The sequence below is a fragment of the Thalia democratica genome, chromosome 5 (assembly GCF_965202585.1).
Source record: "Thalia democratica chromosome 5, ktThaDemo2.hap1.1, whole genome shotgun sequence".
In the NCBI taxonomy this organism is placed as follows: Eukaryota; Metazoa; Chordata; class Thaliacea; order Salpida; family Salpidae; genus Thalia; species Thalia democratica.
In genome coordinates this window covers 52,094,558-52,109,236 of record NC_139169.1, presented here as the reverse complement: position 1 = coordinate 52,109,236, position 14,679 = coordinate 52,094,558, and the positions used below count along the sequence as shown (strand labels likewise).

The 14,679-nt window shown below is 22.5% G+C and overlaps 1 protein-coding gene across 2 annotated transcripts in view; it reads left to right on the top strand.

The window, feature by feature from the left end:
* The window catches only part of LOC145835714 (tubulin polyglutamylase complex subunit 2-like), a 38,741-nt gene extending 28,052 nt beyond the window's left edge, over window positions 1–10,689 (top strand). For both annotated transcript variants that reach the window (XM_082943419.1, XM_082943418.1), the window contains 2 exons: window positions 5,590–5,722; window positions 10,240–10,689. In XM_082943419.1, the coding sequence (XP_082799545.1) occupies window positions 5,590–5,722; window positions 10,240–10,291 (185 nt within the window). In that variant the 3' untranslated portion in view covers window positions 10,292–10,689. The remainder of the gene's footprint in view (window positions 1–5,589; window positions 5,723–10,239) is intronic.
* Window positions 10,690–14,679: the final 3,990 nt, after the last annotated feature.

Sequence of the window (14,679 nt, the reverse complement as noted above, 5' to 3'; positions counted from 1 at the left end):
AGCAGACATTATTTTATGAAAGGTTTATTTATTTATTTGATCTTTTAAAATACTTCTTATTTAACCTAGTTTGTATTGTATTTAAGTAGTCTTTTTATATTAAAAATTATTCTAAGTTATTTATTCTATAACAGGTTTGCATAATTCCTAATATATATTAATTACGGTAGACTTCCTCTTGAGTTCGCACTTTTTAACCAAAAAAAAAGTTCAAATTTATATTTTCTTAAATTTAACTTAAATAAAATCTATTACTAACTAAGTATTAATAAAACAAAAAATACACAATATTTAATAGCTTATATAGATCTTTTTTTTTTATGAATGTTTGTTTTATGTTTTAATTGATTTCATATTTATTCATAACGTTATTGCATATAACATATTTAAATTTATCATTTTGTATAAAAAATGGTAACAATTTTTGAGGTTAAACTTTTTGATTTTGTTCAAAATGCGAACTGAAGAGGAAGTCTACTGTATTTATAAAATGGTTTATGTTTTAAATATGTTAATAGCTTTGTTTTGACCTGGTTAATTTTGTAATTTATATTTGTCGATTTACATTACACTAAAATTTTTTATAGTATAGTGGTTAAAGTATTTGTTTGAAAGAAATTTATTTAACATATTTTTGTGATTACTCGTTTCATCTGTATAAAAAAAAATGATAACCATTAAAGTTTTTATTTCAAAAATTATTTTTTGGTTTTAAAAGAGTATAGATTTGATGTCTCTATTTGAAATGACTTCAAATTTTTTATTTAAAAAATTGTTAAACTCAAATTTATTTTCTAATTGATTTATTATTGTAAGAAAATCTATATATTAAATAATTTTAAACTATTAATACAACTGTTTTTGTTTTATCTTATTTTTTAATATATTAGCTATTAGAATATGTTGTTTAATTTAATAATTCAACAATAGCTTTTAGTTTTTCACTATTTTCTTCTGGTAAACTATTATACGCTAATAACTAGAGAAAAATTAAAATTAAACAGTTTTAAATAAGCCATCAAAAAGACTGCTACAGTGACAAAACAAAGTTTTAACATAATTTAAAGAATTTTTTAATTGATTACTTTCTGTTCCCATAACTAACTGTAAAACATTTGATTTTTTTGGAATTTAAATTAAGAAAAAAAATGTTAAAATTAAGGTTTAGTTTCTTAAAGGTTATTCCAAGTCAAATACTATTTAATGGTTAACTACTACAAAAAATATTGTTTAAAATGTTAAAAATTATTTTTTTAATTTTACAACTAACTTGCTTATTATATATCTTAGCATTGAAATAAATAATTTTACTGCATTAACAGAAGCTATTGATAAAACCACTTTTCATGAGATAATGAGCCAGTTGGTCAAACTTCCTAAAACTAGATCAGCAATGGTGGTTTAATATTTATTTTACTATGTTTAAAATAATCTGTTCATTCTTTTATAGTTTTTTAATCTCTGGTATTTAATTTTAGAACATGCCTACTTATAAAATAATTTAAGTATTTTGTGCGGCTTAAATAAGTTACTTAGTATTCACTTCTAAATGTCCGAAATTCGTTAAATGAGAGATAGTTATAATGTCAGGTTTCAGTTATGATTTCAGATGGGTAGCGTACGGTCCAGATCCAATCAAATTTCGATCTGCTAAGTAACTTGAAAACTACTTGTGCAAAATAAACAAAATTTAGTTTTTTGATGCTTATGATTTTGAAATAGAATTTCAATTTGGTTTTCAGTTACTTTAGTATTTCCTAGATCACAATAATAGTAAATCATTTTATTACAATTATGCTCGAGCTTTTTAATTTTCTCTTTGTTATTTTTTTAAAATATGCAGCCTGCAATTACATTTTTTTAACGAGTTGAAACAAGAAAAGATTTTTTAGTAAACATGAATTGCTGACTACAAAAGTTGTCCACAACAACCCTAAAAGTTTTATTAATTTCAAAACAGTTCATATTTAATCAGGATTGATTACTGATTAAACAAGGCTTTTTAAAATTTAAGTAATTTAAGACACTTTACTGGGCTTATAAGAAAACAACTGTAACTTAATATCCCAAGCCCTTTAAACTACTTTAAACACAGCCAAAAAGTGCGTGCATAAGAAATACCAGACTAAATTACATATCGAACACAAATTTTTAGGCTCAAAAGTTTGTACTCAAGAGAAAAACTACTTTTTAAAATTGTGGGGGGCGATTATTTTTCAAATTTCTGAAAAGGGGGCGATATAGTAATTGAGTTTGGAAAACCCTGATTTATACTCTACTTTTAACTTTTTACCACTCAATAAAAACTTTTTGTTATTTGTTACCTTTTAACTTTTATGAAAACTAAGTTCGAAACAATAAGCAGGGACTTTTTATTTTTTCGCAAACAAAATCAGCGAGGATTATTTTTTACTGCAGGCTTAGATTAATGCTTAATAGATTCAATATGCTTCTTTTCTATACACTCAAAATAATTCTACAATTTTTTGTTTTACTAATTTTTAACTGATTTATTTATAAAAATACAATTGTAAAAATACAAGTTTATTGATTCACAGATTTAAAAAAATCAATTTTTCACTAAATTGATAAGATTATTGAGATCTTCAGAAATAATAAACATCTGAAAATCAAAATAAGCAGTTATGTAAACATAAAGGCCTAGCAGTAGTTCACAAACTATATTTAAACACATAACAAAAATCTAATAAAAAAAGCAGGTAATTGAGCTAAAGGTTACCATGAACAAACTTGTAAAATAAATTTATAAAATTAGTAAAACAGCTCCAACTTTAAGCACATTTTTATGACGTAAATATTATTATTAGATTGTAAACCTCAATACGAGTTTTAATATTTAGTATTAGAAATCTTCGTAAACGTCAGTTGATTTCAATATTTATTTATTATCAAATTCTTGTTTTTAAAATATCCTAAAATTAAATCGTTTCAAATACCATAAGAAAGTACTATTAAGTTGAATTTCACAACTATTGTATAATCTGTATAAGCTTATTTAACTAACGATTGTAAACTAATAGTGTTTATAACTAGTTTACATTGCAATTTAAATTGTACTGTCAGTTTGTATTTAGATAATCACGTATTCATTTTCTTATTTATTTTCTATTTTCTAAGACGCTAATTTGTTTCAGAACTCGTGAAATGTGTTACTAGTTTAACACAGAGAAACGTGCGTCAGTTTCAATGAAGAAAGTAACTTCGTAAATTGTTGTTATGTTCTAACGAATTTTTTTCGTACAGTTTTTTTTTAAACATTCTGGAATTCTAATATATTATACATATGTTTTTTTTAGTAATATTTTTTCTTAAAGTCCAGTGAGCACATAGTTATTTTTTCAAGAATTCATTAAAAACAACTTTTAAAAAGTTTGATGACCACCGCTCTTTATCACAAAAGTTATTTTATTTTTTGTAAATTGTTAAGCGTTTGATAGCTAAGATAATATTCAACCAGCTTAAAGAAACAAGATGAACTGGATATGGCTTAAATATTTTAGATTGATGTTTATACTTAATTTATTTACTTCTTGTATGATATATCATAATGTAATTTACTTATAAATTACTTATTATTCATATAGATAACCTTAACAAAGTTCTTGATTCAAAGTACTTAAATTTATTTCATAACTCTATCTAATGTCAAAACAATATCTTTATATTAAACAGATTGAAAAATTTTGCACTAATGTTCTATAATGTATAACGGGTGCAAAATCATTCAATTTCTAACAATTCTAATTCCGACATTTCTAGTTCTTAAAATTTTGAATTATTATGAATCATTTATTTAAATAGCTTCCTTTTTTAAAATTGTTTTCAATATTCTTGTTAGTTAAATTTTTGCAGAGATTTTTATTTTTTTCAAGTTAAATTGATATTTTAGATAAGACTAAAACTTTTTCAAAATTTACTTAAGTATGGATTTTATAAGGTTTAAAACTTTAGAGAACTTTAAAAGAAAAAAAAGTTGTTTGAAATCTACAAATTTCTTCTTCAAACAATAATTTAGAAACAATATGAATAAAAATAAAATTTGTATATATTCCTCGACTTCCGACAGTAATAGGCACCGCTGCCTTCATAGGAGCTCAAAGGAGTGGTTACAACAGTTATCATAGGGCTTAGTTGCCGAAGACTTGAATCATTTAAAGATAAAAACGATAATCATGGGACTCTGAGTTCGGATACTTGAAATAAAAACGGTATGAAATATTTTTTTTTGTACTGCTAGGAAGTGGACGCGAACTGTAAATGAAGATAAATTTAGTATTTGTAAGGTTTCTACGTAGAGTAAACTTGTTATTCATTAACCGACATTAAAAGTTCATGTTTAAACTCGTGTGAATAAAACTCAAGCGTCGTGTACTTTTATAGTTTTCAGTCGTAAATTAATTAAATTATATCAATGTTTTCTTTTATCATTTGTAAAATAAAATTAAGTTGCTATATAAGTTTATGTCAATAAAAAAGATATAATAATATAATTTTATTTGTTTTATGTATACGGTTAGCAATAATGGCGTCCCCTGGTTGGCTCAGTTATTTAATTTTCAAATTGTCAAGGTTTTCAGTGTGCCAAGAGTGTGAATCATTTTGACACATCAGCAGCTTTTATAGGAACTAGACTTTTTAAAATTTTAATAGGTTTTTTTCTTTAATATCTTAGTAGTTCAATTAAAAACCATTTGTAAAGCAAACTATCAAGATACAGTTCAAGTTATTGTTTTACCTATGTCTTTAACTAGTCTCATAGTTTAGCGGGTTATATTTTTAAAATTAAACATTAATTATTTATGTTTTAAATTGTATTTGTAGTAGTAAGTCATTTGTTAACAAATACTATACTTATAATTTATAGAATTTAAATATTACTTTCATCTTCACTTAGCTTTTTTTTGGTTTGTTTTATTTCATAAGAAAATATTTTTTTAGTCTCCTGTTTTTTTTTTGGTTTATGATATCTTTAATTATTTTGTTTATAATATATTTTTATATTAAACTTATTACTGAAGATTCCTATTTGGCGGAACATTGTTATTAAGAAAAATATGAATAGCTAGTTTCTCAAAAGTTTGTCTTTTGCTAATTGCATAAGTTTAAAACTATAACTGTTCATTTTCTAAATAAAAGTGTATATTTATTACATGTTACTAAACTGTTTTGTTTGAAAGTTAGAAATAAAAAAACTCTGTAGAAATTTTATTTTTTCCGTAGTCAATAACTTAATACAGTTTTTTTTACCATTAAAATACCATTATATCATGTAAATTATTACTAAGTTAAGTGTTTTTAATGCATTTTTTAATTTGAAGTTTAAGTTTTTTAATGTTAAAAACATTTTTTATGCAAGTTGAACTACTTCTAGTAAATAAGTGTTGTGTAGCTCAATGGTCGAAAGGTCTTTTTATACACCAGGTACTTCGGACATATTTATGAGCTTTAATTTATTTTTTGTGTTTAATAAACCTTTATTGTTTTAGTATTTACGTTAACAAGATAATGATATTCTACTTATTTTGTAATTACTGTTTTCCAAAAATTATAATTTTTTTTAAATTTCAGGTTCTTTTTCAAATATTAATTTTTCAAAAGTTTTTCAAGAAGTAGATCCAAAGCCAAAAACAAACGAAAAAATTTATAAACAAAAACTAAACACTGGAACTAACAAAAACAAACCAAACTTTAACCACACAAAGTTTGTTTTTATCTCTTGTTTCTATTTAGCTTCTAATTAATTACATTTAAAGCTTTGGAATTTAAAATAATTTGAATATATAATCTTTTTTAATCTTTCTGATTATTAGACCACCATCTCTTAGTAGACTAAATATATAATTTATCATGTTTTATTGTTTATCAATTACGACCTTATAATACTTTAATTGAAATTTTAGTGCTTTATATTTTTTCTTTGTTTCACAAAAAAAAAGGTTTTTCATTAGTTAGTTATTTATTGCATCTGTAGCTTTATAATACACATAGGTTTTGCATCAATCAACTAAATAAAATGTTTTTATGTAACTATTTATATCAAAAAAGTTGATCATCTATCTAAAGAATGTAATGTTCTATTAAAATGTTAAAACAAGCTTAATCGCTAAAAACGAATTTAATCTAATTTAGTGGTGGGCAAGGTTTTTAATCGGCAGGCCGGATCCGGAAAAATTTAGTCCTTAGCAGGCCGGAATATTTCCAATTAGTAATCTAACATACTCAGTATACGGATCCGGTAGGATAATTCCTTCTTAGATCCAGATCCTGATTAAAATTATTATCCGGGTCTAGGCGGATACCAACTTTATGGATCCAGTTGATCACTATTTCGAATTAATTTAATTCACAAATTTTTCTCAAGTATGAAATTATAAGATAATATTTATAAAGTTTTTAGATTTTTATATTTATTAAAATCCTAGGCAAAATAAATTTTTGTTTGTAAAATTTAATACAAAGTTTTATACAAATTTTGTAGTATGTATTGACCTTGGCGGGATGGTTATTTTCATCCGCGGGCCGGATTCAATTGAAATTTAAAAAACGTTCCTGAGCCGGTCATTTTCACTCTGCGGGCCGGATCACGCCCGCGGGCCGTACGTTGCCCACCCCTTATCTTATTATAATAGAAGCAGTTAATTTCAAAAATTTTCATTTGTAACCTGCATTGATTTATAATGTTTTATTATAACTTAACAATTTTTATGTTTTTATAACTTAAACTTTTTTAAACTTTCTACGTTGCTAACCTTTTTAATCGTCACGTTGCTAAATTTTACTTTTTAAACTCTGTACGCTTTTAATTTTTCTTAATTTTTTATCCTTTGAACTTTTTGAAGTATAAATTTTTTAATCAAACTTGTTTGCTCAAACCGCTGAAAAATTTTCCTTTAGTAGTGAGAACTTTTTAAAGAAATTTAGATTTAACTTTAATTTAATTTCAGTTAAATGTTAACCAAGTTTTATTTTTGTTTGAATATATTTAAAGCTATTTTAGTTTAATTAGATTTTAATTTAACTTAAGTGTTAACTTGAATTTAATTTAAGTTTAAATATATATTCAACTTAATTTTAATTTAGTTTTAATTTGATTTTAATTTGTTTTAATTTTAATTCAATTTTAACTTTGTTTGAATTTTAATTTCATTTTAATTTGATTTCATTTTAGTTTTAATATAGTTTTAAGTTAGTTTTGTTATAGTTTTAACTTCAATCTAAATTAAGTTTTATTTTAATTTAACATTAATTTAGTTTTAATATAACTTTAATTTAGTTTTAATTAAATTTTAGTTTATTTTTATAATTAATTTTACTTTTATTTTGATTTTAATTTAATTTTTAAATAAATTTTAGTTTAATTTTAATATAACTTTAATTTTAATTTAATTTTAGTTTTAATTTTAACTTTACTTTAATTTAATTTTAGTTTAATTTTAATTTAATTTTAGTTTAATTTTAATTTAATTTTAATTTAATTTTAATTTAATTTTAATTTAATTTTAATTTAATTTTAATTTAATTTTAATTTAATTTTAATTTAATTTTAATTTAATTTTAATTTAATTTTAATTTAATTTTAATTTAATTTTAATTTAATTTTAATTTAATTTTAATTTAATTTTAATTTAATTTTAATTTAATTTTAATTTAATTTTAATTTAATTTTAATTTAATTTTAATTTAATTTTAATTTAATTTTAATTTAATTTTAATTTAATTTTAATTTTAATTTTAATTTAATTTTAATTTAATTTTAATTTAATTTTAATTTAATTTTAATTTTAATTTAATTTAATTTTAATTTAATTTTAATTTAATTTTAATTTAATTTTAATTTAATTTTAATTTAATTTTAATTTAATTTTAATTTAATTTTAATTTAATTTTAATTTATTTTAATTTTAATTTAATTTTAATTTAATTTTAATTTTAATTTAATTTTAATTTAATTTCAATTTATTTTTAATTAAACTTAATTTTAACTTATTTTTTATTTAATTTTAATTTTATTTTAATTATATTTTAATTTTTGTTTAAGTTAAATTATACTATAATTTTTATTTAAATTGTAATAAAGTTTTATTTTCAATTTAATTTTAACTTAACTTAAACTTAGTTTAAATATTATTTTAATGTAAATTATAAACAAATGTTTATTAAGTTTTTATTCACTTTACTATAATTTTGATTTTATATTAACTAATTTTAATTAGCTTTCAGCATAATTTTATTTAAATTCTAGCTACGTTTAAATTAATTATATTAATTTAATTTAAATATTTATAGAATTTAGTTTACTTAGAAATTCATTGTACTTTAGTTTTCTTTAAGTATTATTTTGTTTAAATAATAATTTGAATGTGTTCTACTCGAGTTTTCGTATAGTTTTGTTTAAATTTCAATTTTTATATATATTTTTTTAAATCTTCTTGCTGTACAATTGATTTAGCATACTTTTTTTTCATAATATAAAACTTATTTTCTTTTGTTCATCTACGTTTCATAATGTGTTCAAAACATACTTCTTTAGTTTTGCTCTATACTACATTGACTGCATAATTTTAAAGGAAATACTTACTCAAGAAAACGGTAATATTTGTTTTTGTCCTAATTATGTATTTTTTGTTCTTTAATGATTTTCCAAAAAAAACAGCTTTAGTCAATGTTTTTAGATATTTCTTTTTAACCTTAAATTTTTTGAACAAATTAGTGAGTCATCTTAATTATTCAAGTTTGTTTTTTGCGGTATTTTTTAAGCATATAACGAAAATAAAGTTAAGAGAAAAACTAAAATTATAGTCAGCTAGATTTTTAGAAATTCAAAAACAGATTATATTATTTTTTTAAATATCGTTAATTTTTACTGACTCCTTGAAGCTTTCATATTGCATATACTGTTGGCCCTGGGCAGCAAAACGTCGTAAATAGAGAAAATAAAATGTTAACTCTTTAAATAAAAAATCTAAATCTGAATCTTAGTATTATGTCTTACCAACTAAATGATTAATATGTATTATTTAAAAACTATTCTATTCGATAATTAAGAGCATAAGGGGAATCCGATTTTTTTTTTACTAAAAATAACATTGGATCTTATATGAAAGCTTGAAGTACAAACTACAATCCAGTTTTTATAGAATTAAAAATCTTATTTAACTTTTGAGATATTGTAATTTTTATAAAAAGTTTCCGATACAAACATATGGACTGCAACTTTTTTAGGGTCAATTTTTTTGAAATTTAAAGAATCACTAAAAACCTATCTTCTCCTTCATTTTTAGAGCTAGAGGACCTTAAGTTTGTTTATTTTCAGGAATGGTTCCTGTTACAGTTGAAAAGACTTTGAATGTTGGAATTTAAAAAATACTTAAAAGTAAAAATTTTAGATGAAAAAATCAAAAAAAAAGTGTTTTTTTTTTTAATAGAAATTTTATTTTTCAAGATAAGAAATCCCTGCATTCAATTTTTTAAAAATCTAGTAATACACTTTCTGTGAAAATTTGAAGAAGATTGCTTAATAAAAGAAGGAGGAGATAAATTTTTAGTGAAATGGTCTTTTTTAGCGTTTTTAGTTTGCGCCTTCCATTAGGAACCTATTGAGGTCACCAACTTTGATCGCTCATATCTCAAAAAATATTTTGAATTTTTTCAAGCAGTTAAAAATGTCTGATAGCTTAGATAAAACTCTATAAAATAAGATCAACTTGTAAAAATCAAGGTTTACCCCCTTTTCCCTTAAAAATATAATATAATAATATACCATTTGCAACTTAATATGAATAAGTTATTCATTTTGTTTTTATCTTAATTTATTCATACGTCATAATTTAAAGTTATTTTTAAGCTACTCACTTAACAAACATTTTTTCAAATTTCATTTAAAATTGATCACTTGACAAAGAAATCTTGTATGATTTTGAAAAGCTTTGTGTAATAAAATATAAAAAACAAAATGAATAACTTATTCATATTAAGTTGCAAATGGTATATAAATACGTTCAAAAACCTTCCTATAATAGTACTTATAATATAATAAGTTTGTTTATTTTCTTAAAATTAAAAATTAAAAAGTTAATGGTTTAATGTATTATAAAAATAGTTTTTATGCTTAATAGTACTTTGGTTTCTAACTAAGGTATTAAAGTTTACAAAATTAAATAACTAATTAAAATAAAATACAAAATAATATTTAATTATTAAAATATAATAAAAAAATAGGTACCAAAAGAATCATAGTAGAACATGTCAAGGTAGCAAACCCTGGATGTAGTTTTGTTGTGAATAACGGTTATGAATGTTTAGTATTAAATCAAGTAACAGATACAGTTGCTCATAGATAAACTATTTAGTCTTTTTTTTTAATAAACTTCAGTACATAACAATGTAATAGGTGTGTTACTTTGTGATCATTATAAGTAAGTTATAATATATTTAAAAAAAAGTATTGGAAAGTTGTAAACTTTTTACTACATTTTACTAAGAATTATCCGATAGCTCTATATAAGTAAATAATCTCTTTAGTACTGTTTCATAGTACTATTTGTAATCTTCTTTTATGCTTTATATTTTGACATCACGTCTTAAGCCTGAATAACTAATTAAATCAACTGCTTTTTTAGTTGTTAATCTCATTTTAATAATAGTCTAGTGTTAAAAACTTTTAATGCATTTACAACAGGTTTTTTATTAAAATTTTGTAACTTTTTTATATTTTTGCAATGTTTAAAGATTAGAAAATTTTACGCCTATAATAATTAAGTAAAGTTTTTACATTTTTTTTTATAGTATATTCTCAAAATGTTTTGTATAAAAATGACACAAATTAACTTAACATGAAAATTTTTTTTTTAAGAGATATAATTAAAGTATTTTTTACATCGTTTTTCAGCTTTTATTTCAAATATATTTTCAAGGTTGATAAAAGAATTAAAATATAATTGCTAGTAATCAAAAGTATATTTTAAGTTTAAACTAGCTATGCCAGTAAAAAATTATAAATTCAGTTTTGATTCTTATATCTATAAACAGATAGATGGAGTGGCAATGGGTAGTCCACTTGACCCTATTTTAGCCTACATTTTGTAATATACCCGATAGGTCTTAAAGGATTAATTTTAGCTGCAACTAGTACACTCAAGAAAAATTGACCCTACCTTAGCTATATAATATTTAACTTCGTCATGATAAAACAATTTTAACAATTGACGTTATATCAAGTTGTAGTACTAAAAACTGATGAAAAATATCGTACATTCCAAATTATTTTTTCAATATATAATGAGGTTGTTAAACATTGCTTTTAACGTAAAGATTCTTGCTATAAAAAAATAAATATGGTGTTAAGAAGCAAACCTTTTTAACGGACTGATGTTGATTTTCTAAACTTAATTCTCTATAAATCAATTTAAGTTTTTTAATTTTTAAAACTATGGTATTTTAAGTGGGTAGCTGTTAAAATTGTACGAGGGGACCAGATCGCACGTAGATACTTTTGCACAAGCAGACAATTTTGCATGGAGACTTTTTTGCGCAGGTTAAATTTTTTTTAAATTATAATTAATTTTTTTTTTTCTTATAAATTTAGTTTTTTTTAACCTTCACTAATACCCCTTACCCTCGGTCGGTAGCTTTTTTTATCTTTTATTTTTATAATAATTACTATTAGTTATTTTTTTATTTTTGCTATCACTGATACCCTTACCCTCAGTCATTAACTTTTTTTTTCTTTTTGTTTTTTTATTAAATTATCATTTGAGTTATTTTTTTGAATTTTTTATTTCTGTTTTTTTTTACTCTCGTGCAAAATGTAACTCGTGCAAATTTGTCTTCGTGCAATTTTGTGCACTCGTGTAATTTAGTCCCCTCGTATAATTTTGTCTTCTTGCAATTGTGACTCGTTCCAATTTTAAGTTTATACATATTAATAGTAATATTAATGCAACAGTAATTAGTTTATTTTATTGTTCTATTTTAAAAATTATTAAGATTTTTGACCAACACCAGTAGCCTTTGTAGAGTCTTGTGATAAAAATATGTAATACACGAATTTATGTACAATAATACTGTTAAATAAATACTCTTTAATATTAGAGTTCTTTTATGGGACTGCAAATCGTAACATAAACAAAAAAAATATCGAATCAATCACTATACTTAAATTAACAAAATAAAAGTAAAAACACAGACCTTAATAGAATCGATTCAATTAGAGTTTTGTTGTTTTCAAATTTTCTAAAACTAGTTCTTTATGTGTCTGCAGGTTCCTATCAACTCAGATATTCTGTTTGTACAATTATATTTTTATTTAAATATCATAAGTGTTATCTTTAAGCGTAGTCTTAAGCTTTATCGCCAAGCTTAGTTTTTATTTCGGCTGCTAAAATATTCCAGCTTTTCTGGTATCCTGTATTTTTATTTAAATATTCAATTGATTATACACTTTAGAAGTAATTTCTGTTTTTTAAGTTGGTTATTTTAATGCTTAAATTTTTTTTAATACATTTAATAGTGTCAAAACTTATCTAGGTTTTAGTTTCGTTATCTGCTATAATTTTGGCTTTAAAGTTAGGGAACGGGTCTAAATTACACGAGGTTACTAAATTGCACGAGAACAAAATTGCATGAGTGCACAAATTAAATGAATTCAAATTTGCACGAGGGCACAAAATAGCACGAAGACGATTTTGAACCAAGGTTCAATTTTCACGAGTTACATTATTGCACGATAGTAAAAACACAGAAATAAAAAACAAAAACATAGTTTAATAAAAAAAAAGTTACTCACCGAGGGTAAGGGTTAGGGGTAACAGTGATAGTAAAAATAACTAATAAAAAATATTTTATAAAAAAAAATTCAAAGCTACCGACCGAGGGTAAGGGTTAGGGGTAACGGTGATAGTAAAAAAAAAAAAACTTAAATAAATAACTCACCAACTGAGGGTAAGGGTTAGGAGTAACAGCTATATTAAAAAACAAAAAAAAGTTAAATTAATAAAACAATAAAAAAAAATAATTTAACCCGTGCAAAATTGTCTACTCATGCAAAAGTATCTTCGTGCAATTTTATCACCTCGTGCAAAAATGTCTTCGTTCAAAAGTATCTTCGTGCAATTTTGTCTCCTTGTGCAATTTTGTACGCTTGTGCAAATTTGACAGCTACCCTTGGAGTTAATGTTTTTTTTTGCAACGACCTGCCTCCAGAAAGTATCTTTTTTTTTCCTGCAGGATTGTTGTTTAGTTTCAAGATCAATCAGGTATGTTGTCATTTATTACCCTAAGTATTTTTTGTGGTTTTTTATCATATATCTCTAGCATATTAAGGTAGTAAACTTTGGACTAATTTGCCTAAAGACTTCAAAAAGCAGGCTTATTTAATAAAGGACCTGATTGATATGAGATACTTTTTAGTAATAGAACAATTAAATGGTTAAATTATAGATAGACTACAATGGTGTATTTTTGTTTTTTTATGCTTTAGAATTTTACCGATAATTACTAATTTTAAAGATAGTCTTGCAATTCTTTTTGATATTTTAGACTGTAGCGACTACTATAAATTTAGACTACTGCTAAAACTTTATTTGGTAACTTATTATTTCATTTACAAAGTCTTTAATATATTTTCTTTAAATTTCTTAAACCGTTAAACTACCTAATATTTTTTTCTGTTTTAACTTGTGTTTTTTTCTTATGTATTTTGTTTTTATGAAGTTACAATCTAGTTACTATCTTAATGATATTTTATTTAACACAAAATGACAAAGTAAATAATTGGTGTGTAGCTCGATGACAGAAAGGTGTTTGTATACACCAAGTCCGTTGAACAAAAAAATTGAGCGTTGATTTTTTGTTGCGTTCAATAAACTATTATAATGTTAGTATTATATATTTTTATATTTTAAAAACAAATGTAGAGATCTCTACTTCAAGAGAAAAATTATTATATGTGTTTCCTTTTATATATATGCTTGTTAAAATTAGGAAAATTTAAATTCTTATAATTATCGCAAGCATATATTTTTTAATTTTATACAGCTAAGTTATAATTCAAATTAACCACATAAGAAAGTATTTTAATTTCTAACTCTTATACTACTAACAAATATCATTTCATTTAATCGATGTATAGTTTTTAAAGCTTACAAAATGAAAAAAGAATCTTACATCTATTTTTTTTTTCTTTTGGTTTTTAATAAGTTCTTTTTGACTTTTAATTACTAAGCAGAAACTTAACTAAAATTAAAATTTATCATACATTTAGCCTTAAGATTAAATTTAGACTTGTTTGTTTTTTAAGTACATTTTTTTTTTAATTTTCTAGTTTTGTTTTTCTGATTTTCAAACATATCTTTCTAGATTTTATTGTAAGTACTGACGAGGTCTTTGACCGAAACTTAGTTTACTGATTAAAATTTTGAAATAAAAAACTTAATTATTAATAACGTTACTATCAATATATTCTAATTTGCTTTAAATAAAACAAATCAAAGTTCTCAACTTAATTAGCTTTAAGGATACTTTTATATATTTTTAATTTTTACAATTTATTATTAACAAAATAATGTTTCACTTTTATATTGGGATATAAGAGATCATCAGTTATTACAAATTAAAAAATATGATTGAACAATATAAATGGAAGTAATATAAAAATATTAA